Here is a 24,997-nt window from a genome sequence, read left to right as displayed (position 1 = left end):
CCCACCGCGTCTCGATCCGGTAGCGGCTCAATGCCAAGAACGAGATCGCTGTAAAAGGAGGGGCCCGGCAGAGTGTGGGGTAAAGAAGCAGCAGAAGGTGAGGGCAAAGGAGGAGGACCAGTGAGGTACCGGTACACGGCCTTGGAGAGTTAAGGTTATTTCCTCTTATGTTTTAGCTGATTACTTATTAGTCAAGTGTTTTGTTGGTACATTGAAGATTATTGAAGACGGCATATTCAAGTGTGGTGTAAGGTATCATCAGTATGAGGGTGACTGCATTCCCACGACGGCGGGGTGGTCCCTGCAGCAGCAGCATAGACAACGACGGGAGCAGTAGTATTGACGCTGAAGAAGTGCGGCTTGTTTGGGAAGCTGCTTGGTCGTGTAGGTAGGGCATCGCATCGCATTGCGACAACAGCCAACCGGCTGGGCTCCGATAGTAGCAGACACACCACGAAGGGGTTGAATCGATCAGGCATACGGCGGCCCGCAGACGTTCGTTCGTTCGTTCGGTTACATGCCGCTGAAGAGGTTTGTCGAGATGATGGCATCCACAATCCCCATCAGATAAGGACAAACCCCCACTGTCTGAAGTGAGGCGCGCGCCATTTTATTAGGAGCGCTAGGCTTTGACGGCTGAGAGAATTCCAAATTCCAACTCAAGTCGTCACTTTGCAGTCTCGGGCCGCTTCCAAATAGAAGGTTGTGTGTGATAGATGCAACTCTCTCACAATCCAAACACGGCAACCGTCTGTCTGCTGGGCACCACTGACACCGTTCCGGTGACCTCGAGGCAACCCTGCCATGCATCTGTGTTCCCGGTGCAGCACACACTCCACAGACTGGGAGCAGCCTGCCGCGTCCGGAGGAGACACTTGTGCCATCTCGACTCATCATCCACAGGCGAGGCAAGGAGCCCTGGCTATTCGCCGCACCGGACTGCCGCATGCCCGCGTCCACCGCACGGCTGGCACCGGCCCTTCGTCTCAAGGTGTGTCGTTTCAGGGGAAACAACTTTTCTTGAGCCTCTAGGTCTCTCTTTCTCTCTTGAGTAGGCGTGCAAATAGGGCTGGTGGTCTTCTTCCCCTTTGCGGTAACAAGGACCCGTCAATGGCAACATTGCATGTCTGGTGTGCAGCGAATAGTCAGTGGTCGGGCGGAAGGAAATCCACAACGGTGGTCTTGGGGCTTGGTGTCTGGGGATGGGCTCGTGGCCGTCTCTCTGCGTCGTTGTATCGGTACAAGCTCCGGTCCGGCAGAGAGCTGGGAAGTGAGAAAAGAAAAATGCCCACACCCACACCCCTCCCCCTGAATGCCTCCCCTCGCGCTCCCCCATCCCAGCTTCCACCCTTCACCCATGCACCGTGTCCATCCAGGCGGGTATCCTTCGTCTCGTCTTCTGCCATAATACAAAAACGCCCGCTCCTCCCCAACATTGTCCGTCAGTCCAGCTCACCCAATCTCCCACTCATCTGTCCCACCTCCTTTCCACCCTCTACCACCACTACTTGTTCCTACCGGCTGCTCCTGTCTGGCTTGGCTGGGCCATTACTACCACCGCTGTGACGAACATTCTCCCGCTTTGCTAAAGCACCAAAAAGTTTCTACCCCGCCATCACCAACACCAACACCACCATCATGGGCGAGCAGTCTCCCAAGGCGCCAGTAGTGGCCGAGGCCCACGCTGTTGACACTTTCCGTGAGTTCTTGTCCCGTCCTGGAGTATAGACAGTGAAACTGACAGAGCGGCTTTTCTGCCTGCTCCCAACAGACCCTCCCCAGAAGATGCTTGACAGTAAGTTTGGGTCCATGTCGTGCGCCAAGGTGTTGTGGCCCTGTCGCGGGGCGCACACACACAGCACCTGGACGAACGGAAGCATTGGAGCTAACCACGTTTGTGACAGAGCACCCGAGCAAACCTCACTTGAGCAGTAAGACATGACCCCACCCCCCGCTGAATACCCCGCGGCCGTCCTCCTTGTCCCGAGCCTGGGCGCGCCTGGGCGGCTGGTCTCTACGTCACATCGCGCGCTGACACCGGTACCGCAGGTCTCGAGGAATATCAGAAACTCTACAAGGAATCCATCACAGAACCCAAGAAGTTCTGGGGGAGGCTGGCGCGTGAGCTCCTGACCTGGTCCAAGGATTTCCAGACTGTCCACAGCGGCTCCCTCGCCGGGGGTGACAATGCCTGGTTCCTGGAGGGTGAGCTCAATGCGTCATACAACTGTGTCGATCGCCATGCCTTCAAGGACCCCAACAAGGTCGCCATCATCTACGAAGCCGACGAGCCCTCGGACGGCCGGAACGTCACCTACGGCGAGCTCCTGCGCGATGTCTCCAAGCTCGCCCACGTGCTCACCCAGATGGGCGTGCGCAAGGGCGACACCGTGGCCATCTACCTGCCCATGATCCCGGAGGCTATCGTTGCCCTTCTTGCTTGCAGCAGAATCGGCGCCGTTCACTCGGTTGTCTTTGCCGGTTTCTCGGCCGACTCGCTTCGCGACCGTGTCATCGATGGCGGTTCCAAGGTGGTCATCACCACCGACGAGGGCAAGCGTGGTGGAAAGTTGATTGGGACAAAGAAGATTGTCGATGAGGCTCTCAAGCAGTGCCCTGATGTCGGCCACGTGCTTGTGTACAAGCGCACCGGCGCCGACATCCCCATGACCGAGGGTCGCGATTTCTGGTGGCACGAGGAGGTTGAGAAGTGGCCCTCATACTACCCCCCCGTGGCCGTCAACTCGGAGGACCCTCTCTTCCTCCTCTACACCTCCGGCTCTACCGGCAAGCCCAAGGGTGTCATGCACACCACCGGCGGTTATCTCCTGGGCGCCGCCACCACCGGAAAGTATGTGTTCGACATTCACGATGGCGACAGGTACTTCTGCGGCGGTGATGTCGGCTGGATTACCGGTCACACCTATGTCGTCTACGCCCCACTCCTCCTGGGTGTGTCCACCGTCGTTTTCGAGGGTACACCCGCCTACCCCAACTTTTCCAGATACTGGGATATCATTGAGCAGCACAAGGTCACACAGTTCTATGTTGCTCCCACTGCCCTGCGTCTCCTGAAGCGCGCCGGCAACCAGCATGTGCGTAACGAGATGAAGCACCTCAGAGTTCTTGGCTCCGTCGGTGAGCCAATCGCCGCCGAGATCTGGAAGTGGTACTTTGAGGTTGTTGGCAAGGAGGAGGCTCACATTGTGGACGTAAGTCGCTCACCTTCGGCCCTGCAAGAGACCACCTCTCACTGACGACTAATCACAGACGTACTGGCAAACCGAGACCGGCTCCAACGTCATCACCCCTCTTGCTGGTGTTACTCCCACCAAGCCCGGCTCTGCCTCTCTTCCGTTCTTCGGCATCGAGCCTGCGATCGTCGACCCTGTCTCTGGCGAGGAGATCCATGGCAACGATGTCGAGGGTGTCCTTGCCTTCAAGCAGCCCTGGCCAAGCATGGCTCGCACCGTCTGGGGCGCCCACAAGCGCTACATGGACACTTACCTGAACGTGTACAAGGGTTACTACGTGAGTATCCGCTGCCTCTGCTGTTGCAAGGCTTTCAGACTAACAAGTGATGTAGTTCACGGGCGATGGTGCCGGTCGCGATCACGAGGGCTTCTACTGGATCCGTGGCCGTGTTGATGACGTTGTCAACGTCAGCGGTCACCGTCTCAGCACGGCTGAGATCGAGGCCGCCCTCATTGAGCACGCCTCCATTGCCGAGGCGGCCGTCGTTGGGGTTGCCGACGAGCTCACCGGTCAGGCTGTCAACGCCTTTGTGTCCATCAAGAACGGCGCCGAAGTCGATGATGCCCTCCGCAAGGACTTCATCCTCCAGGTCCGCAGGAGTATTGGCCCCTTCGCGGCGCCCAAGGCCGTGTTTGTTGTCCCAGATCTTCCCAAGACCCGCAGCGGCAAGATCATGAGACGTATTCTCAGAAAGATTCTTGCCGGTGAGGAGGACCAGCTTGGCGACATCAGCACTCTCTCGGACCCATCTGTTGTTGAGAAGATCATCAACATTGTGCACGAGGGCAAGAAGAAATAAGCGTTTGTGAGCATGTTGTGTGCGGGTAGGGAAGAGGGATGATCGGAATGGGAGATTATATATACCACTATACGACCGACTTGGGCTGGGTTTGAAGGAACGGCGTCCCCTGGATGGATCAAACGAGGCATGGCAGAAAATAACTTGGGCATGCCAAGTTAATTTTTGGTTTTGGGAGTCGGGCATTTACTTGCTTTGAAAGTCATTTTTTGTTTTTGTTTCTGGTCTGGGAGAAAGCGTGGAACGCGTTGCGAGTTCTGTTTTGTTGTAAATGGATCTTTGGACGTTGGTTTCCTTTTTTTTTTTTGGATTATCATCGATGTCTTAAAAGATGAGATATGGAGGGTGGATGTTCCTACTGGGAGACTGGGATTTTCCGTCTCTGTCTATTGATTTGCTATGGTAGCAAGAAACACAAAAACAGTTAAAGTATTGGAGGTTGCTCGGTTGCGTTTGGTGTTGTAAATTTTTATTGATCACTGTTGGCAGCAGCCCGCCATCGCATAGCACTTGACTCTACATCACAACAAAGGGATCCGGAGTTTTACTTTTTCTCATCAACATACAACCATCATCACCACTTCGGGCCTTAAGCACGGCTGTCCCTTAGCCTATTTATTCCAGCTAAACGAGAGATGTAATTTGTGCTGAACCAAGGCCTACCTACACACACACTCAGTATTTCATGAACTCAACAGTTGTTATCGTGAATCGAAGACGAGCTGAGATCGGGGAAGACTGTTGCGAGTCAAGGTGATAGATCGCTGGGCCATGTTGGGGGGAAGCAGGTGTTGGTGGAAAGCCTTGTAATAGATGCATGTTTCATGTTATTGATTCATCTCGATTCGACTAATTCGGCACACTACAAATGTGTTTATATAGTCTTTCGGTCTGATATTGAGCTGATGCATCGACCTTCTTGGACTGTAAGAATTTTAAGTGGGGGCGCTGAGGTCAGAGAGATTTGTGAGACGTCGTTCGGGGGTGACAGAGCATAAGCATATATACGTGAGGTGCTTGTCTGTCTGTGTATTCCACCCTCACGGTCTATCTGTCTCTCGCCTTGACTCGATAATGGTTGAGAAGCCCGGGAGAACAGCACCCTGCCCACAAGATATTTGACACACACAAATATGACAGCCCGTGTTATATTGCGAACTACACCTTGCAGGATAGCCACTAGGCTTTCAAATATGGTCAATAGGCCTCTGAAGATAATTAAAAGGCCTATTGATTTACTTTCGAGGGCATGGTTTACAGCATTGTATGGGCCAACTTACTTTTGCTGTGTCAACTATTCTGTGGGCAGGGTGCCTGTCACCAAGAGTGCAAGAAACCTCGATCCCTAAGGGCTTGAGATGTAGGCCTTACTAAGATCATCATGTGCTTCTGCCATAAGGATACAACGTATATGTGCTCAAGAGGCGTGGTGCTGTATGTGCATCATCCAGCATTTGAAGATGAGAGGGGAATATCACTTGCAGATCTGGAAGATTATACGCATGTGGAATCTTGGAGGGAGTATATCTGACTTCCTGGAGGCAGAAAAGGCGAGCCTTGCACAACCTGTCTAATATCCGCCACTGTCTGCCATATTTTCGTCTGACAACAGTAGCGACTTTGGAATCAAACAAGCCGGATAACCCGGCCCACAGGCCACTTCTGAGGCCTCCTGGCCATGGAGACCCGAAGACAGTATCAAAAAATCGTCATCCTGTAGTGGATATGGTCGTCTTGATAGGTCAAGATGTATAAGCAATGCGGGGAGACACCTTACCCCGAGGTAACAGAGGCGCAGATGACAGGTTGGACCGGGCGGGCCAAAACCGGAAGCTCGCAGATATTGGGCCTGCATATGCATCAGACGGGACGATATTTTCATCTGTTGTTGTCAAACCTGGTTGCTGGTGCTCTCTTTGCTGCCATCGTGGACAAACGGCATTTTTATACTAGCTGGATGTTTGGATCTTGTGTCGAACGGTTATCTGGATCTTTCTTTCATTGGTGGCACTTGGCATTTCTGCCAAAGTCCGATCTCTGAAATCTTGATGGCCATGTTGGAGATCAGGTCGCAAAGAGGCTTAAATCCGATGTTGCCGTGTGAAAGCAGCTATGGACGCGTATGCAATGACATGGTCCAAGCCCGCTGTCTCCCTTGGCATTTGACAGTTCCGGGTATCTCGGAGTTCTGCAAAAAGGGAATCAAAAACTGACTTTGTGAAGGTTGAAAAAGATATCTTCAAGTGGTGTGTTGTGTATCGCGCGACTGAAAAATTGCCGGGGGTTTCCAGGAAAATATCCAGCACCGACACCCGTTGACCGCCGCCTAATTTGTATATTCCGCTCTCAAGTGATCTATATTCCACAGGCTGGTTGCGGTGGTGACCTTCGGGTGGCGCCGTAAACAACTTTCAGAGCTGCGCAGCACAGTGCGAGAGATTTGCAGAGGATTGCTCAGCAGGAAGCGGGGAGTTGAGCGGCGGGGCTGGTGCTCACTGTTGTCCGTACGCAGAACTGATCCGAGGTCAACACCGAGCAAGGCTGGTGGGCATCTTGATGGTTGTCTGCACAGATCGAAGGTTGTCACCCCGCAACCCGCAAAGCAGCTTCGTCCGACATGTTGCAAAAACAGATCGATATCAAAAGGCTAATTCCCAAACGAGATGGGCAGAAGCTGGCGACTCCACCAATTTAAAGCTGACGCTACTCTAGGGTGGATGGCACCTGCTCGCCTTTGGTCGAGGCTGAGGGGGTGGCCAGGGGCAGAGGCCATCCTGGGGTCTGTTTGAGTGCGCTTCTGAAACCGACACAAGGGATCATTCGCAACGGCCGCTTGGGTTACGTAGTGTAGCCAAGGGACCTTGGCGTAGCTATATTGCTTTCTTGGAGGTTGGGCACAGTGTTGAGCTATGCAGAAGAAAGTAGACATCGTGATAGAAGAGAGAAAACCAGTGAGGTCGGCAACACTGTCGGGGCTGGGTGGGCTGGAATAAGGCTTGCGCATATCCGTCTGAGGGGGTTTGAGGAGGATGCCGTTCCACGCTGCTGACAGACAGCCCCAGGCGCCTGCCTCACTGGCATGGCGGACCCCCCTGGAGAGAGCTGTCATGTTCGCACGGTGCAGCGAAGCGCTGGGGAGTTGTCCAAGGCTTGTCGTTTGCTGGGCGGGAGTTCTTGTTGTCCGCTGTCTCCTGGCCACTCACCAAGCCGCTCGCTACACCCATCTGACAAAATACGGTGCACTGCCACTGGTTCCCATCATTCTCTCTCTCTTTTCAACCAACAAAAGACTTCCCGTTCGCCTGCTTTGTTCCTTCCTCTCCCTCCTTGCTTGCGAGTCCATCGATTCGCCTCCACTCTTGAATGCGGCAGAGGACTTATAGAAGGACCTCCGCAACATTCTCTACGGCCGACAGCTAGACACTCTGGTCTATCCTTTCACTCCTAATACCACTCTTTCGTTTATGGGCAGGCGGCATACATAGGGAACGCAAATACGACTAATTGAATTATGCTTCTTACCAAGGCCTTCGCGGCCGCCCTCACAGCTGCAGGTCTACTGTTCCAAAATGCGATAGGTATGCTCGATTGCTACAAACCAAAAGGTGCCATTAGCTGACACAACACCCAAGCGCACTCTGTACAACGAAGATCGCTGTCCTATGTAACGCGCATTGAGGACATCAACATCCAAACACCATCGCATCGGGTGCACGCCCATACCTCATTCGACGTCACATTCCACCTTCACAGCAAGCATCAAATTGTCCGTCTCTCATTGGACCCAAACACAGATCTCTTCAGTGATGACGCAGCGATCCAACATGTCGGTGCCGATGGTACAATCACCAAGGTCGAACCGCTCGACAGGCGAGCGATCCGTGTGTTCAAGGGAGAGAGTTGGGTCAAGGAAGACGGCTCGACCGAGTGGAAGCATGTGGGCTGGGCTCGAATCAGCTTGATCCGCGATGGGAAAAATCCCATCTTCACGGGCGTATTCACCATTTCAGGAAACCACCATCACGTCAAGACTGCCAGTTCGTATCGTGCGCTCGCGATCGAGGGCGACCCCGAAGTCGACGAGGAGGATGACGACTACATGGTTGTTTGGCGCGACACTGATCTCAGCCCTGAGCCTGGCCATGTCGATCTCAAGCGTGATCTGGGCAGCATGGAAACCTGCGCCTCTGATGACCTTCTTTCCAACCAGGGTTCCAACAGCCTTGTGTATCGGGCCTTTAACGAGCCTCTGACAGAAGGCGCATCTATCAGCCCTCGGGCTCTGTTTGGGCGGCAGGATCAGATCGGTGGAAACGGTGCTGGTGTCAACTTGGCCGGGTCGATTGGTTCGACGCAGGGATGTCCGACCACAAAAAGGGTTGCCTTGATCGGTATCGCCACCGACTGCGGTTACACTTCCAAGTTTAGGAACAAGGAGGAAGTGCGAGCCAACATCATCGATATCGTGAACTCGGCCTCGGAGTTGTACGAGAGAACATTCAACATCTCGCTGGGTATTCAGAACTTGACCATCAGCGATGCTCAGTGCCCAGGCACACCCCCCCAAACCGCGCCCTGGAACACGCCCTGCAGTGACAGCATTACTATTACTCAACGTCTGAGCCAGTTCTCAGAGTGGCGCGGCCGATGGGAAGGGGACGGCAATGCTTACTGGACGCTGTTGACGAGCTGCGGGACTGATAATGCCGTTGGCCTGGCTTGGTTGGGGGCTGTCTGCCAGCGTGGAGCCACGCAACAGGGGAACGAGACCACGGCTGCTGCCAATGTCGTTGTACGGACATCCACCGAATGGCTTGTCTTTGCCCACGAGACTGGACACACCTTTGGAGCTGTTCATGACTGCGGACAGGGTTCATGTTCCCGCGGCGAAGACAAGCAGTCACAGTGCTGCCCACTGTCGAGCCAGTCTTGCGATGCACAGGCCAACTTTATCATGAACCCTTCGACAGGCAGCGGCATCACGCAGTTTTCACCCTGCAGTGTAGGCAACATCTGCAGCTTCCTCGGGCGTAGCTCCCAGCGAGCCAGCTGTCTCGTCAGCAACAGGAACCTCATCACCATCACTGGCCAGCAGTGTGGAAACGGCATTGTTGAAGCTGGCGAGGACTGCGACTGCGGCGGGGAGCAGTCCTGCGCGGGCAACCCATGCTGCGACCCCAGGACTTGCAAGTTCACCACGGGCAGCCAGTGTGATTTCTCCAATGATGAATGCTGTACTGGCCAATGTCGTTTCGCGGCCCAAGGGAGCGTCTGCCGTGCTAGCACCGGTCCTTGCGATCCTGAGGAGAGGTGTTCAGGGACAGCAGCTGCTTGCCCAGCTGATGAGAGCCGTCCAGACGGAGATAGCTGCGGTGAACCTGGCGCTGGCCTGCAGTGTGCTTCTGGCCGCTGCACATCCCGCGACCTTCAGTGCAAGACGATGATGGGCCGTTTGACCACAAACAACGATACCTACTCATGCTCGAGCAGCGGCTGCACCTTGTCTTGCCAGTCCCCCGAGTTTGGGCCCAACACTTGCTTTTCCATGCGACAGTATTTCCTCGACGGCACCCCCTGCGAAGGTGGTGGCAAGTGCTTCAACGGTAACTGCCAGGGTACACAACTCGGCAAGCAGGTTCTCGACTGGATCAACGACAACAAGCCAATCTTCATCCCGGTGGTTATCGTTGTCGGTCTTCTCTTCCTCATGGCCGTCTGCAGTTGCCTGTTCAGCTGCTGCCGGAAGTCGAGCAGAAGCCACCGCAAGATTCCCAAGCCGGTACCGCCACCATACCCCTACGGCAACGGAATGCCCGCCATGCGTGGACCAGCACCGGGGCAGCAAGGGTATCACCAACCACAGCAGCAAGGGTGGGAGCCAATGCGCTCGACGCCGTATCGTTATGCCTAATGATAAATATCTCGTTGGTTTTTTTGGGGGGGGGTTTTTTTGGTCGGAAACAGGAAAGGGGCAGGGGCATAGATCATTTTGGGAAGGAGATTTTTTCTTGTTTGGATTTTGCCTGCTGGACACACACAACCGAACCTCTTTTTGTTTTTTTGCATGCATTAGGATGGCGTTTAATCTTTTCTTGTCTCTCCTTTTGTTTTCTGGATCCTGTCTCAAAAGAGGTGGACAGGGCTTGTCGATATCTTACCCCTCTTCTCCCGGAGGATTGAGGAAGTCAAAATTATGAGGATATGATTTCTTGTCTGAAGTATAAGCTGGTTGTATATGGTCTTGGCATCTTTGTATAGCAAGTATAGGACTAAGGGTTGCACGATGTGTGTTGGCTTTTTGTAGGAGATGTCCTGGGTGATCGCGATATTTGTATGTAGTAAAGAGAAAGAGAAAGAGAGAGAGAGAGAGAGAGAGAGAGAGAGAGAGAGAGAGAGAGAGAGAGAGGTATCAAATGGGTGGCTGTTTTGTGTTTCTGCAGGAGGAAAGAATAGTTGGGGGCGGGAAATATGCAACAAGTTCAATCAATGACTTTGGAAACGCTCTTAGATCGTGCCGTGAATGATACATAGCACACACTCGCTGGGTGATAGGACTGCTTTGACCATTCAATACCCAATTCATGCACCGATAAATATATACAAGCCCCCCCCCCCGCCCATCTAAACAACCAACCCCTCCTCCAACGCCTCATCCCTCTCCAACCTCTCCAACCCATTACAAACAGCCCCATATACCCTCAACGGCACCGCCACCTCAAAGCTCTCACACGTCAAATTCTCCACCGCCACCATCACCAAACCCCCTCTATCATCCCTGCTAATCTCCTCGAGCAACGGATGCCCCTTACTCTTCACCACCTGCCCTCCATTCCCACCAGTATTCACCCCGCTCAACCCCAACCCCACCCCTTCCTCTCCTCTCCCTCTCAACCTATCCCCTTCCCCTTCCTCCTCCTCCTCCTCTTCCTCCTCTTCCACATCCCCTAACCCCCCCTTCTGCTGTTCCTGCTGCCGGTTGTTATTGTTGCTGCCAAGCTGCGGCTCCAAATCAACAGGCACCACAAACTCCAACCTAACCCTCCACCCCAGCCCAATCCCCGTCGTCTCAAACTCCGGCGTCGCACTCACCGGTATCGTCGGCTGAAACACCACCCTCCGTCCGTACATGGCCGCCTCGCTCTGGCTCACCCACACCTTTCTTGTCACTCTATAAACACTCGCCTCGCTCCTCAGCGCGAGCCCCGGATCGAGAATCTTCTCCGACGTCTCCAGCGCGGCGTGGACCGCGTAGCAGGGTATCTCCGCGTTACTAAAATCAATCACCAGCGTCACAATCTCTCCCAACCTGTAGGCCGGTCGGGCAAGCATGACCACCCCCACGCGGCGGCCGTTGCGCGCAATCTCGAACCGGTTGGTCGACTGTTGGCCCGGAGAGGTGGTCAGGTTGGAGCGGAGGATGGCAAGGTCGATGGCTTCTTTCGCTGTCGGTGGTGGTAGCCCGCCGAAACCGGCGTCCGACATCGAGTACGTCGATGGACGCCGCGAGGTGGGCATCGCTGTTGGGGATAACAGCCCGGCAGTGGGGTTGTCGTGGGATTTGGTGAGCAGCTCGTCCACGTAGGACAAAAACGAGGCCATGGTTGATGCTGGACCTGTTGTGGGGGGTGAGGGTTTTGGTTTGGAGACCATCAGCTGAGAAGAGGATGACGACTCCTTGCTGGCCGGTTTTACGACCGCCTGGTCTCGCAGGATGATATACGGAGACATGAGGTCGTGCCCCAGAATCTCGCCGTGGCTGTTCACACTCCCTAGGACGCGGAATGGGATGTCGACTGATTTGACTTGTTGCTCGTTCGCTCCTCCAGGCCGTTGGGTGCCAATCACCAGGCTGTAGAAGATTTTCATGGCTTTCCCTCGGTGGGTTGGTGGCAATCCCTTGGGAAGCTTGAACGTGTATTCATAAGCCATGCTCTCCCCGGGTCCGAGCTGTAAATCAACAAACAGGATTGACTGTGGTGTTGACAAAAGGGGCACCGCCTTGGAGCCCGCGAGCCCTCGCATTTCCTTAATCGTGCTGAGCTCGCCGCCGCCTAGCAGTTCTCCAATCGAGCTGGTGATACTCCCCCATCCAAAGCTCCTCAGCAGACCGCTGGCCCGCTTAGTGTTCGTTTCCAACCCAATAACACCACCCCCGTGCCCACCAACTACCGCCTTCCGCTTCACCGCTTCAAACGGCGCGAGATTCACGAGCGATCCATCCAGCGTAAATGACCCTTGCACCTGCGCATACCCCATCATCAGAGATTCCGGCGGCCTCACCGCAGTAGGCACCAGATTTGACGTCCTCCTGCTATGGGGCGGGCGCGGCTGCGTCCTAAGCGGCTGATGTAGCACATACTCGGAGGCCAACGTCTCGGATGAGTTGTTACTCATCGAATAAAACTCGCCACTGCTTCTGGGTGTTCCCGCTATACTCGTAGTCGACAAAACCCTTGCCGGCAGCGTGGCTCCGTGCTCGTTAATCGTCGGAACCTGGTCTCGCTGACGTATAGGCAGATTGTTCAGGAACCCAGCCGTCGCTCCACTCGAGCTAAGCAAGTCATCCTCTGAGCGTCCCGGGCCCGGCGTTGGCGGCATCCCAGGTGTTATCGGCGTAGCCGGTGAAGCTGCCGCAGGGAACCTAAACTCTGCCAGCGGATTCGGCGGCTCTGACGTGGGCGAAATCTTCGAACCTCCGACCCTCGGTGTCCCAGGCGCAGTTGAGCCACCCGAGCGCCGCCCATTCAGGCTTCGTTCGGGTGGGTATGACGCGTGAAATAAAGGCGAAGATTGCGAAGCTGTTAGTCTCGGCGTAGTTGCTACACATCCAATAATCAGTCCCCTACCCTTACCCTCTCCTCAAAATCACAAAAAACTCACCAGACCGCGGCCCATTAAACAAGCCAGCCCTCGGCAGAATCTGGAGACTCGAAGCTCTAGTATGACCTCTCCCCGACCGCTTAGAGCTCGCAGAGCCAGTAACACTCTGCCCATCATCCCCACCACCCCCAATCGTGCTCACCGACGACCCAATCGAAACAATCGACACAGACCGCTTATGCCCATGCCCATTCCTCTGCGTCCCCGATCCAGACGGCGATGACACGCCTCCACCATTACCACCACCAACACCACCCCTCGCTGAAAGCGCAGGTGAGTTCGGCGTCGCGGGCGTCCACGGAGTCGGACTCTGAATCGAACCCGCCCTCGCTCGGGAAGCCGCAGACGGGACGGAAAGCGAGAGACTCGACCTGTGATGGCCCCTGCCCCCGGCAGCAGCAGCCGACGGCGGCGCGAGACTGCTGCTAGAACTGTGCTTCGACCTCCCACCCGATGATGATGATGCGCCGGGGTGTAAAGGGGAAGGTTGGCGCAGCCGTTCCCGCTGCGAAAAGGGCTTCAAACTACTCAGCGGTGTTGAGACATGGTTCTTGCTGCTGCCGTTGCAGTTGTTGCTGCCTGGTGGACGGGCGACGTTTTTGAACGTGATGGTGCACTTGACCTCCTCGCCAGCGAAGACGACCTGCTCGTGCCAGCGCACAAAGACTCGGATATTACTGCTGCTGCTGTTGTTGCTACTGCTGTTGGGGCCGTCGGGCGACATTTCTTGTTCGTGTTTTACGGGGACGTTCGGGATATCGGAGGAGTTCGAGGGAGTGTACGGACCGTCTTGTCTTATCTATCAATTGTTCGTTCGGAAGTCGTCGGGGGTATCGTCTTGTCTTGCGTTGGAAGAGAGGGGAAGAGAGGCAGAGAGAGAGACACAGAGACTAGTATGCTTGCTGCTGACCAAGGAGAGGAGATTGTCTATTATGCTGGATCGTTAAAACCGCTCGATTCACCAGCATTGCTGATGGGCACCAGCATCTTGCGGCGCCAAGTGGGTGTCGAGGGTTCGAACGGTGGTTGTGTTCTCTTTCAATGGCCGAATCTGGGGACGAATAGCGCTGTGGACACGATCCGCGCGGCGCAAGATCCATGGTCCCCATGAGCTCACAAGCGAACCCCTGCCAACTGCTGGCACCCGGAACCTGCACGTTGAGGCCCTAACCCTGGGCTCCATCTCCCCTTAAAAACACAGCCATCTCTGAACATCAACTCCATCTCCAAAATATCCACTCTCCTCACAGGTCTCCAAAAATTCAGGATACCGCCGTTCAGAAACTTGACAAAAGACCTACATTTAGGCCTCGAAGGGAGAGGAGGCATAAAAAAGACATCAAATCCGGAGTGCGTGCCCCCTGAGTTAACAGGGGGGGTTCTCCATCATCTTTGAATTGACCCCGACCCGATTTGAACGGATAACCTTTCGATCTGGAGTCGAACGCGCTACCGTTGCGCCACGAGGCCTTCTTGATTTGTTGGAGAAAGAGCGCGGTTTCAAGGTATATGTTTGGAGCATACATCATAGGCATATCAGACTACAAATGAACAACTTCTTCGAGCCACTTACCGTGATCAAGACGGCATCATGAATTATCCCAACAACAATCTCGAAAAGAGATATGAGATCTTGCTAGAAAACATGGCAGCTAAATTCCACCGGGTATCGATGCTTACACTTCCCAAACAACGCCAGCCTTATGTATTCCGACATATGCACCATTTATATGCACATTTCTCCCGTCCTCTCTTAACATCATGACACTGTGTTTCCCAAAGAAATCATCAAAACAAAAGAAATTCAGTTGACTCTGAATGCAAAGAGATCTCACAAAAGCAATGACCTGTGGTCCCATAGGTTTTCGCCAACTCCCCATCCCATGAATGAACAAACGAAGAAATAGGGCAGATGTTGCTTCTCTACCTAGTGGCCATCATTCGCGAATCCGTTTGCCAAAACGTCATTGGGCCTTTCCAACCCTCTCTTGGTGCTGCTGCATGTCTAGTTAGCTTCTTTCTCTGGTGGCAACAACGATGGCGGTTAAGAGACAACAAATTGAAATCATTTCGTCGCGCTTATGTAACTGGCTCCTGAAAAGCGATGGTTGAGATACTTTGGTAGGCCAACGAGGCCGCTGTTGACTGTTACCAAAGAAAAAAGTTGCTTACCAGCGAAAAGGGGAGCCCGGCTCGATGCAACGGAAGGAGGTCCTCTAGAGCTCCTTGACCTGGAGAGCCGAGGGACTAGAAAGGTTTCCTGGCCCTGCAGGTCCTGAACAGAACCTGAGCTTCGTCCGCTTCCCCTGCTTCCAATGCTGTTCCGTGGGTGGTGACGTCCTGAGCCACCACTGGCTCGTCTATTACCAGTGGTGTCAAGCTTCAGGCTTGCCATGCCAAAGTCCCAGCCGTTGTCATACTGATGTACACAGTGCGGCTCCAAAATCCCGCAATGATCCGTTAAAATCTTGTACATTCTCGTCTGTAAGTCTTGGGCGTCAGGGCGGTCGGTAGGATGAGAGGAAAGCATGTGCTCAACAATATGAAGCATAGGGGCGATGCCTTTGAATATGTCGTCGTCCTTCTCCTTTTTCTGGGCTTCCTTGACCAGTAGGGTCATCCAGCTCTCGACCTGAGATAGGTTCCGATGAAACGACGAGTCAGGGACAGCACCGCCCCTGCTAGGGGTCTTGTGCTTTGCGGCCCGATGTGTTGCGAACGGTCTTCCGTGCTTCTTTACCAGGAAGCTGAGGAGGTCCAGAATTATGCAACCGAGGGAAAAGATGTCTGCCGCTTGGGGACTCAGGTGAGGCGTGGGTGCATGCATCATGGCCATCGGGTGCTGGCTGGAATCGGGGGTGGAACGGCTGGTGATATAGTTGGGGCTTTCAGGTGAAGCTGTCGTGGATGTCACGGTTCCTCGGCGGTGAAACGAAGTTGACGATGGTGAGCTCGGTTTAAACCACTGCTCCGGCGCCGCGTAGTCATATGACTCTTTATCGAACGAGTTTCTGTCCAGTCCAGTGTAACCAAGCAAGTCTGAAAGGAAGATATGGTTCTCGCTGGCAAACAAGACTGTGGAAGGCTTGATGTTGCCGTGAGATAGGCCTCTGTTGTGAAGGAAACACACCGTGTCAATGAGACAGTGGATCCATTCCATAACCTGTCGCCGTCGTGCCTTTTTCTCCATGTTCTTGAAGCATGCTGGCGTTGTGGTGAGGAGGCCCTTGAGAGTGTAGTCGGCCGCATTGGTGAAGAGGGCATAGCCATAGCCTTGTTGAACATAGGACGCCCAGTAAGAAGCGAGATGGTCGTTCTGGACGTTGCGAATGCCGTTCACGTCGAACAGAAAGTCTTCCGGGCTCGAGTAGCCGCCGCCAATCGGCATCTTCACACGACAGAACACGGTTCCTGGGTAGCCTGGAAGCATGACCTTGTCGAAGAAAGGGGTCTGGCCGGGGGCGTGCTTCTTTTCGACCACCTCCAGCGGAACCACCTCGCTATCTTGGTAGATGACATGCTCACCCTTGCGCAGAGGTCGAAGTAGATAGTAAAACTGCTTTTCGTAGAATTCCTGTTCCAGCCTGCTGTCTCTGGTAGGGGTCAGGGCGAGTCGCTCAACTTGGTCCCGAGCAATAGGCAGGTCCTCGTCGTCCCACGAGTCGTCAATCACGCCGAAGATCTGGTCAGGGACTTTGAGCTCAACAAGAATGAGGAAAATCCTCTTGGCCTTTTGCTCGATCCACTCCCAATAAGTCCCATCGGTCAAGCCATCGCCAAAGCCCAGGGTGCGGTCGAGTCGCTCGATTTCCTCAGGAATAAGATGGCTACACACAAACATGCGTGTGACTGTGCGTTCAATGGTGTCGTCGTCCCACCACATGGTGCTGTGACGTCGGTTTGGAGTCGTTGTCATGGCCCGGATATGGTGTTACTGTGCTGTTGATGCTGCCGGTGGTAGTTGTGTGATGAAGAAGCACAATACAAAAGTATTATTTACTGAAGAAATCGCTCCTTTCTGGGGACAGGTGTTCAAAGAAACCTAGAGGGGTACCCGAGTTCGCCGCCGGATTGTTGAGAAAAAAAGCACAGATGGAAGGAGCAACTGGACGGAGGGGCGGCCGCAGGTAGTGTGAGGTGAGGCGTCTTAACATCTCCGGTTCGTCGACCCGGCTCACCACACACTATAATTACAGCAAGGCAATGCTCGGCGTCATGAAATGTCTCAAGTTGTACTCCATGTACATCATATGTACTTAACGGCCACTACTCCCAGGTCTCTTCTTACTTGTGTGCTACGCAGGTGGGCATGTCTCCCCACAGTGATGCTGATATCAAGAAGGGAGTTGACTGGAGATGGTGGTTTGTTTCATTGGCTGACTGATGGCTAGAGATAAGGAATACAAGCCTCTGTTTGGCTGGCCCTGTTCTGGCATGGGTTCCATCGTCTGCACCTTGCTCAACGCGGGATGGGGGCGTGTATCTGCCAGGGTCCCTGCTGAGTACCGAAGATGAGGCACAGCCCTGATATAATTTCAGGACGATTCGGTTCTGACCTCTAGCCCTCCCGCCGAGCTCTCTCGTGCAACCCCTCCGACATTGTCATCGTCAGTTGACTTGGCGGGGTGGTTACGTACCGGTCAGATGATGTGCCTATTTATGATTTGGATCGGTGATGGAGACACCGTTTGGGAAGTCGCGAGGCTGTTGTTGAGGAAACAGCAGTCGGCTGAAGTCGGACAGGACACGGAAGGAAGAGCCCGGGGAGGAAGGGACGTGGGGGAGAACCCCACACTTTTCTCAGCCCCCCGTCACTCACATCACTCCGCCTTTTCCAGTGCAGCGGGACACCACGATATTGTATCTGTAGGTAGTAGTGAATATTCAGCATGAATTCGCCTACTAGCTCCCATGCATTCAATACTTGCTCTTCAGTTCAGTTCGACACAGCGGTGTTCCTGACGCGAGTGTTGCACTTCAACACTCGGCCGGGTAAGACGAGCAACCAGATAGATCGACGCCGTCTATCAAGTGTCACCCACATGCCATCCAGAAGTCAAATGACAGCTATCTAGAATGTCTCGTGTCAAGCCACTTCTTGACCGTCGATCAAAGGCCATGCGAGACCCTTGATTCTGCCCAAGAGCAGGTGTCTTTAGACGATATCAGTCTTGGCAGCTCCTGCAGCCACCCACACCATCATTGGTACGACAGATGGCTGTAGATGTTGGCTGCTTTGTTACACACAACAAGTTTCCGGGCACCAGCATCCATCGCCACACCGCCCGGTCGTCCTTGAGGCATTTCCTGTTGCCATGCTGGCGGAAGATAAATTCACGAACACGACTTTTGATCCGATACTATCCCATCGTACCTCGGCCAGATTGTAATTCTTGTACTCGATCCAAGTACTTCACCCAGGCTATGCTTATCTCCCCACGCCAGACTTGTGGCGTGACTTTTAATACCGGCCTGCAGGACGTCTGCCCGCAAAACTAATCTTTTTGGGAGCGATACCATATTGGCGGGTCTGTCTGCTCAGCGTGGCTGTCCCAGAACACGACCCTGTGGCGTTTGCCCTTTCTTTTCGTATGATACTGAGACAAAATCTTGGAGGGAAAAAGAACAGGAATTCGACTGGTGAGCTGCCGACTTACACCGTCCCTCGGAGAAACCCACAAGACGAAAAGCAACATGCTAGATTCGCATTTGCCGTCAGACAGACTCAAGAATCGAGAGCAAGACCGAATCGCGGGGGCCTGGCGCAGAAATTAAAGGATTTACCCCTCCCTCTCTCTCGAGCTCGAGACCCTTGGAATCGATCTTTTGCCCAAAGCAGGAATAAAGTTATCGCTATCGCTGGGGAATGATGCGCAACAAGGATTATCTACTCCTCCCCCACAACCCCTGAAATGAAGCAACCCCCACTTCTCTTGCTCAAGTCAACCCAGGCCCAGGTTCAGGGGTGACAACCCACACCAGGTTTCCCGTCTCCAGTCACCACTTTAGCATCATGCGTTTCTTGATCTTGTTCCCACCTGGTGATGCCCCGGCCCGGCCCACCGGCTAGTATTGGGGTAACGATATTCCTTAGATCTTGGTCTGAAGCACATTATGACACTTTACCACTAGGCCGAGTACTTTAATTCGCATCATTGGAGAGCTAACAAAGTCTAGTTTAACGCAAAAACCATTATTACATTATCTCGTTGATCATGCATCAGAGTCAACCAATATCTATGCACAACTGGGTATCGAGTTCGTTCCTCGCCAAAAAATGCACCAAAACCAAATGTCCAAAACGCCAATGCTCAAACGACATGATCCAGTTTCCTCTCCATCTTGTTTCTCAACCATTAGACTGCCCTCTGGGCAGCATCCATGTCCGTCCTGGGCACGCTGCCAGGCGCCTCCTTCTCTCCGTGCCCGAGCTCAGAATCATCCCCCGTCTCGCTCTCCGCCACTTCCGGCCCAGCACCAAAGGTCGGGGCATAAGCGCTCTTCGCCCTGATCCGATCACCAAACATGTAAAAGATGACCGGAATAGGCACAAGCGCCACACCGATGCAACCAAGAAGCGTGCTGGCCCACTGGGTGCCCATCCCTTCAAACATGTATCTCGCAAACAGCGGGAAGGCCGCTCCGGCCAACGACCGCAAGAAGGTGTTGCCCGCGATCGCCGAAGCGGCAAACATCAGATACGAATCGACGAGGTAGTTCAGCGCCTGTAAGAAGATGCTGGCTATCCCGAATCCCGTCATCAAACCAGAAAGTGTCGGCCAAATCCAGTGAATATCCTTGGTAAAACCCGTCCACCCGAACCAAAACAACCCAATCGCAAAAGCCACACCTCCAGCAATGACAGAGGGCAACCTCCACTCAGGAACCGGCACCCCATTGTTGGCAGCCAGCTTCCTCGCATACCAAGGCTGCTGCATCAACACGGTAACACCGGCGATGATCTGCCCGATAATCATGCCGAAAAACGTGAGCCCAGCCACACCGGCAGACATGCCGTGGACCCCCATGAAAACAAACGGATACGCCGTCAAAAAGAGATAGAGCAGCCCGTAAATAAACGCCATGTATACCGACAACAGCGTGACGATCGGCTCGCAGAAGAGAAGCCTCATCGGCCGGGAAAAGTTTTTTGTGATCAACTCCTTGACGTCGATTTCAATCTCTTCCTGCTTGGCGTGGATGCCCCAGTTGAGGGTCCTCCTCCTCAGCTCGGCGGCTTTGCTGACCAGAATAACGGGGGGATAGGTCTCCTCGAGGAAGATCAGATCGATAATAAAAGCGACAGCACCCATGATCGCAATGAGATAGGCCGTCCACCTCCACCCGATGCTCTCATCCTCAACCATGAACCCGCCGATAAACGGCGCCAGCATGGGACCGGTAAAGACAGTCATGCTGAACACGGTGATGGCCATGCCACGCGTGCGGTTGTCAAACATGTCTGAGAAGACAGCTGCAACGACAGCAAGGGGGCAAGCACCGAAAAAACCGGCAAAGAACCTCGTGATGAGGACGGTCTGGAGGTCTTTGGCGGTTCCGCAGGCGAGGTTGAAGATGGTGAAGCCGAACATGGAGGCTACCAGGGGTAAGCGACGGCCTTTGAGCTCGGATAGGGGAGCCCAGAAGGTTGGGCCGGTGGCGAAGCCGAGGACGTAGAGGGATACACCGAGGAGGGAGACGTCAGGGGATACGCCAAAGTCGTTTGCGACGGCGCGGGTGGCGGCGGAGAAGATGGAGGAGCCGAAGGAGGCGATCATTGTTGTGTAGCCTAGCATTGTTGCTGTGAGAAGTCTAGGGAGTGGTTAGCAGTGATGAAGGAATAAGTGGGAAAGATGGGGGGGAGAACGTACTTCTTAGCCATGGGCCAGTTTTGAGCGTGGAGGGGGTCATCAGGGCCGTCGAACTCGACGACGAAGTCCTCTTGATTGGGTAGGAGGGGTGGGTATGGCTTTCCGGCGCCGAAAGGGGGAAGGGGCTTGACGAGGGAGGCACGGCTTCGTCTGGAGCGGAGGGAACGGCCGACGGTTGCGCTGTGCTGGCTGCGGGCGGTCTGGATGCGGCCGAGCTCGGTTGGGGGGAGGTCTCGGGAGGTGGAGACTCGGGACATGCCCACGCCGACTATGCCGGTGCCGACGGTGGAGGGTCTGCGGGGCCGGGCCGAGTGAGAGGAGGAGGCGGAGGATACCGAGCTGGCGGAGATGACGCGCTCAATCTCGGCGCTTGTTCGGTGGGGGAGCTCATGGTGGGTTGCGGTTGGTGAGATTGGGGTGGCGGCGTCGTGTTCTGCCGCCTCGAGGGCGCGGTCGACGATGTTGGGTCCCATCGACACTATCGACACTGAGAAGAAGCTGCTTGATCTGGTGTTGAGGGTTGGTGGTGATATCAGGCGAGTGAACTGTGAGAAGAGCCAAAAAGACTAATACCAAAACGAACAACTTGAAACAGAAGTGTTCGTCAAATCGTGGTGTAAGTGATTGATTAAGATTTTGCCATCAGATCTTTCCAAGAGGGGGGAGCCCAGATCTTATAACAATGACGAGGACATCTGGGGGACCACCATCCAGTCCCCCCCCTGGATCTCTGTTGTTCTTCAGCTACCCGATTGAGTAATCCCTATCCGGATTTTCTTACCAAGGCAATAGAAGGGTCACAGTCATAGCATACATACTACGGGGGATACTCTCAGACCCAACGGGAGATCGATATAGCAAAGAAAAATGGAGCTTCTTTTGCCCAATTGTCACACCAATTCCTCGGTGAAAGTGCGTCTAGTCCACCCACCCCCTGGTTTGCTGGTGCCGTTCCCGAGGCCGGGTTGCCTTTCGAACGGCGCCACGCACGGAGGCGCAACAAAAAAACCAGATGACAAGGTTGATCGATGCGGCCTCGGCACTTCGCGTTCTTGGGAAGCCCACCTTGGCTTACTCACCACCATACATATGTACAAATGCTGTAGCATTCCGGCTTGATAACCGCATCGAACTGCATGTCAACTACAGAACTCTCTAGCAGCACCCCTATGACTCGAACGAGACATTTTTCTTGTAGAGCTGCCGTTGATTGATATCAACGTAGGTTGCTGAATCATGAACCAAAAAGGAAGATGCACATTGTCGGTAGCGGGGACACCGACCCTTTGCCCATTTCCAATCTGGTGCCCATTGAGAAGCTAAACAAGGACCACCCCTTTTCATTCCAGGCGATGCAGGCAAGATGGAGTCACGGAGCTCGAACCGGTGATCCCCGCTGGGCCCATTATCAACTTCCATTCCCCACCATGACAGCGTCCTTGGTGGGGTCCTGAAAGTTTTTAACATCAGATCAGAAGAGCCCAGAATCCCTCCGTTTTGTTTTCTCATTAGATCCCCTACACCGACACAAGCAAGATTTTGTGTTCAGCTCTGATCGCAATGAATTAATCCCGACCACCGAACGACGGGATGTTGACGATGATGAATGCTTTCGCATCCGCATCCGGTGTCATGATAGCAGCTGGAGCGGATATAAAACGGGAATCTGCTCCTCTTAAACACGAACCTCGGGAGGCGAGACGTAGCTCCAAACTCCGGACATTTGGTTTGTGGCTGCGGGATTACGTCAATGCTGTCTGGTCTCAGTGGCCTACCAACCCCCCCCCCCCATGCAATTCGCCAATCACAATCAACACCACCACACCGGACTAACGTTTTTTTTCCGTCCACGCTTCCCACGATACAACAGCTTCATTTGAATTGCCATGTGGATACGAGACATGGGGGAGCGCAGGTGAAAACTTTTTTCCCATTGACGGATGATTTCCCCTTTCCCACAATTTGACGATAGTTGATACGAACCGACTCATGGGCTGTCCCGCCTCCCATGTTTTCTTGCTGCCCAACAAGGCTGTTCAGACCATTTAATCCCGCCAATTGCCGATTCTAGCCGCCAGTAGCCTTGCAGTTCGAGGTGAGTTCACGATGTTACGGACTCTTCCGCGCAATCAGGAACCCTGCCCTTCGGGCCGTGAGGGGATCCATCTCGGATGGACGTCAAGCTTTTTTCTGCTGCTCACTTCCCGCTGGAGTGGCTTGCATGGGTGCGTCACGATGGTTCTAGATGGCGCCAGCCATTCGGTTCGTCTCCACTGTGAGGCTGTATCTCACCTCACCTCACCTCAAATCACCTCACACCCCAATTGTCATCCTCCAACAGCGAGGCAGCGTCTTCGAGAGACAAGCCGGCTGTCTCTGGGTAGAATCTCCAGATCAACACGTACCCTCCAATGCAGATCAAGGCGTATAGGGTAAACGTCAGCGGCGGGCCCAACAAGTCCATCAACATCAAGAAGGTCAGGCCAATGACAAAGTTGGCGCCCCAGTTTGTGGCCGTTGCTATGCCGCTTCCCAGCGACCGCACGTTGAGGGCAAACAACTCGCTCTGCATCCATGGGACGTTTCCGAGGCCAATCGCATAGCCTGCCACATAGATCATGATGCTGCTCAGGATGACGACTGGAGATCCGGGCGCATCGCTATCTGTGACTCCGCTCAGAAAGAAGCCAAAGGCAGCAAGGAGTAGCCCAAACACCATCCATGGAATAGACCAGAGAAGGATGCGTCTTCTTCCAATGCGGTCGATGATGAGAAGAGCCACCAAGGTAAACGCGAAGTTGGTGACTGCCACGACAAGGGAGGTAAGAGTCGGGATCGGGAAGCCGAGCATCTCGAAGATGGTCGCCGAGAAGTACATGAGCGAGTTCTGAGACGCCGTGTTAGCATTGAACATGCGCCATTGCTCATAATCGGAGAACTTACAAAACCACACAATTGCTGTAAGCCCTGCAATAAGCAAGCGATCGCCAACGCCCTCTTATTTCTCCTGATGTTGAACAGCTCGTCGAAACCTTCGGCCCAGCCGGCCTTGCTATCACCTCTCCTTCTTCGCAGCCGTCTTGCATCTTGTTCTTCCCTAACTTCGATCTCAATGCTTTTGACCGTAGCATCGACCTCGCGGGCAGCAACCTTTCCGCCAGCAACTTTCTCAACGACACCCCTAGCTTCCAATCCCCTCCCCACCATGACCAACCATCTCGGTGTTTCGGGCATAACCGTCATCATGAAAAGCTGCACCACTGCTGGCAATCCTCCCAAGCCAACCATCCATCTCCACGCGGTCTCTGGGTGCCCATATTCCCCAAATCCATATCCAACAATGTACGCAACGACCTGGCCCAATGTAATGAAGATGACGTTCATGGTCACCAACCTCCCTCTGTGTTCCGCCGGGGCCAGCTCAGCAATGTATAGCGGCACGACGAAGCTTGCTGCTCCCACCGCCATACCAACGATACTCCTCCCAACCACCATCACCCAGACTGTTGAGCATGCTGCTTGCACCCCTGCTCCCAGAACAAACAGCACATCTGCCACGAGTATTACTCTTTTCCTTCCGAGACTATCGGCAAGAACCGACGAGAACGGCGAGATCAAAAGCGCGAAGAGGGAGGTGGAAGCGGTGATGAGTGACTTGTCGAGGGAGTTAAGCGGTCGGTTGGAGAGGGACTCGCCGAGGGAGACGAGAGTAGATGATATGACGCCTGTGTCGTCTTTGGGATTGGATGTCAACACCACGCATTTCGTGAGTGAGATCAGGATGAGAAAGCACACATACAACCAAACAGCAACCCTGATATCCCCGCCGACAAGGTCAACAGCCAGATAAACCAACTCGGCGCTGCGGGGATCGCTTTCCCGGATTCGAGACCGCCGGCTTCATCGCCTTGTTGTTCATCATGATCCCCACCAGCATCTACCCGCTCCGAGGCCGAAATAAGAGGTTCCTGCGCGCTGCTCATCACTGCGGTTGTTGTTGTGCCTGTTGTTGTTGTTGTTGTTGTTGTTGTTGTTGTTGTTCTAGATCTCTTATTGGCAAATGCATATCGCGGTCTTATCGGGTACTATCCAGAAGTGTATGGAGTAGCAGCACGGGGTTGACAATGAGAACCCTGATGGTCACAGACGGTCGGTTTGATGTCCAGATGTTGGCAGCAGGCGGCGCACCGAG

General features: G+C 54.1%; 6 protein-coding genes and 1 non-coding gene across 7 annotated transcripts; 2 read left to right on the top strand and 5 right to left on the bottom strand.

Annotated features, from left to right (window-relative positions):
• The first annotated feature begins 903 nt into the window (after positions 1–903).
• ACS2 (acetyl-coenzyme A synthetase 2) lies at positions 904–4,492 on the top strand. The gene is made up of 6 exons (XM_062911182.1): positions 904–1,699; positions 1,772–1,795; positions 1,905–1,931; positions 2,050–3,212; positions 3,271–3,531; positions 3,587–4,492. The coding sequence occupies exons 1-6, from the start codon at positions 1,639–1,641 to the stop codon at positions 4,052–4,054; spliced, it is 2,004 nt and encodes a 667-aa protein (XP_062767197.1). The 5' UTR covers positions 904–1,638; the 3' UTR covers positions 4,055–4,492.
• Positions 4,493–7,565: 3,073 nt separating this feature from the next.
• On the top strand, positions 7,566–9,965 carry QC763_307370 (uncharacterized protein; the record flags this gene model as incomplete). The annotated part of the gene is made up of 2 exons (XM_062911181.1): positions 7,566–7,632; positions 7,687–9,965. 2 exons carry the CDS (start codon positions 7,566–7,568, stop codon positions 9,963–9,965), a joined length of 2,346 nt encoding a protein of 781 aa, XP_062767196.1.
• Positions 9,966–10,675: 710 nt separating this feature from the next.
• RGP1 (Golgi membrane exchange factor (Ric1p-Rgp1p) subunit) lies at positions 10,676–14,172 on the bottom strand (the record flags this gene model as incomplete). Its single annotated transcript, XM_062911180.1, has 2 exons — positions 12,935–14,172; positions 10,676–12,873 (listed from the first exon to the last, which is right to left on the bottom strand). Exons 1-2 carry the CDS (start codon positions 13,656–13,658, stop codon positions 10,676–10,678), a joined length of 2,922 nt encoding a protein of 973 aa, XP_062767195.1. The 5' UTR covers positions 13,659–14,172.
• Positions 14,173–14,332: 160 nt separating this feature from the next.
• QC763_0055200 lies at positions 14,333–14,404 on the bottom strand. The gene has a single exon. It is a non-coding gene; the product is annotated as a tRNA-Trp (tRNA).
• Positions 14,405–14,449: 45 nt separating this feature from the next.
• Positions 14,450–18,256, bottom strand: QC763_307350 (uncharacterized protein). Its single transcript, XM_062911179.1, has 2 exons — positions 15,107–18,256; positions 14,450–14,928 (listed from the first exon to the last, which is right to left on the bottom strand). Exons 1-2 carry the CDS (start codon positions 16,848–16,850, stop codon positions 14,858–14,860), a joined length of 1,815 nt encoding a protein of 604 aa, XP_062767194.1. The 5' UTR covers positions 16,851–18,256; the 3' UTR covers positions 14,450–14,857.
• An 809-nt stretch (positions 18,257–19,065) lies between these two features.
• Positions 19,066–21,698, bottom strand: QC763_307340 (uncharacterized protein). Its single transcript, XM_062911178.1, has 2 exons — positions 20,806–21,698; positions 19,066–20,746 (listed from the first exon to the last, which is right to left on the bottom strand). The coding sequence occupies exons 1-2, from the start codon at positions 21,276–21,278 to the stop codon at positions 19,291–19,293; spliced, it is 1,929 nt and encodes a 642-aa protein (XP_062767193.1). The 5' UTR covers positions 21,279–21,698; the 3' UTR covers positions 19,066–19,290.
• Positions 21,699–22,853: 1,155 nt separating this feature from the next.
• On the bottom strand, positions 22,854–24,949 carry QC763_307330 (uncharacterized protein). Its single transcript, XM_062911177.1, has 3 exons — positions 24,605–24,949; positions 23,749–24,539; positions 22,854–23,692 (listed from the first exon to the last, which is right to left on the bottom strand). Exons 1-3 carry the CDS (start codon positions 24,786–24,788, stop codon positions 23,114–23,116), a joined length of 1,554 nt encoding a protein of 517 aa, XP_062767192.1. The 5' UTR covers positions 24,789–24,949; the 3' UTR covers positions 22,854–23,113.
• Positions 24,950–24,997: the final 48 nt, after the last annotated feature.

Source organism: Podospora pseudopauciseta, chromosome 3 (assembly GCF_035222475.1).
Source record: "Podospora pseudopauciseta strain CBS 411.78 chromosome 3, whole genome shotgun sequence".
Classification (NCBI taxonomy): Eukaryota; Fungi; Ascomycota; class Sordariomycetes; order Sordariales; family Podosporaceae; genus Podospora; species Podospora pseudopauciseta.
This window is presented reverse-complemented; position numbering and strand designations above follow the sequence as displayed.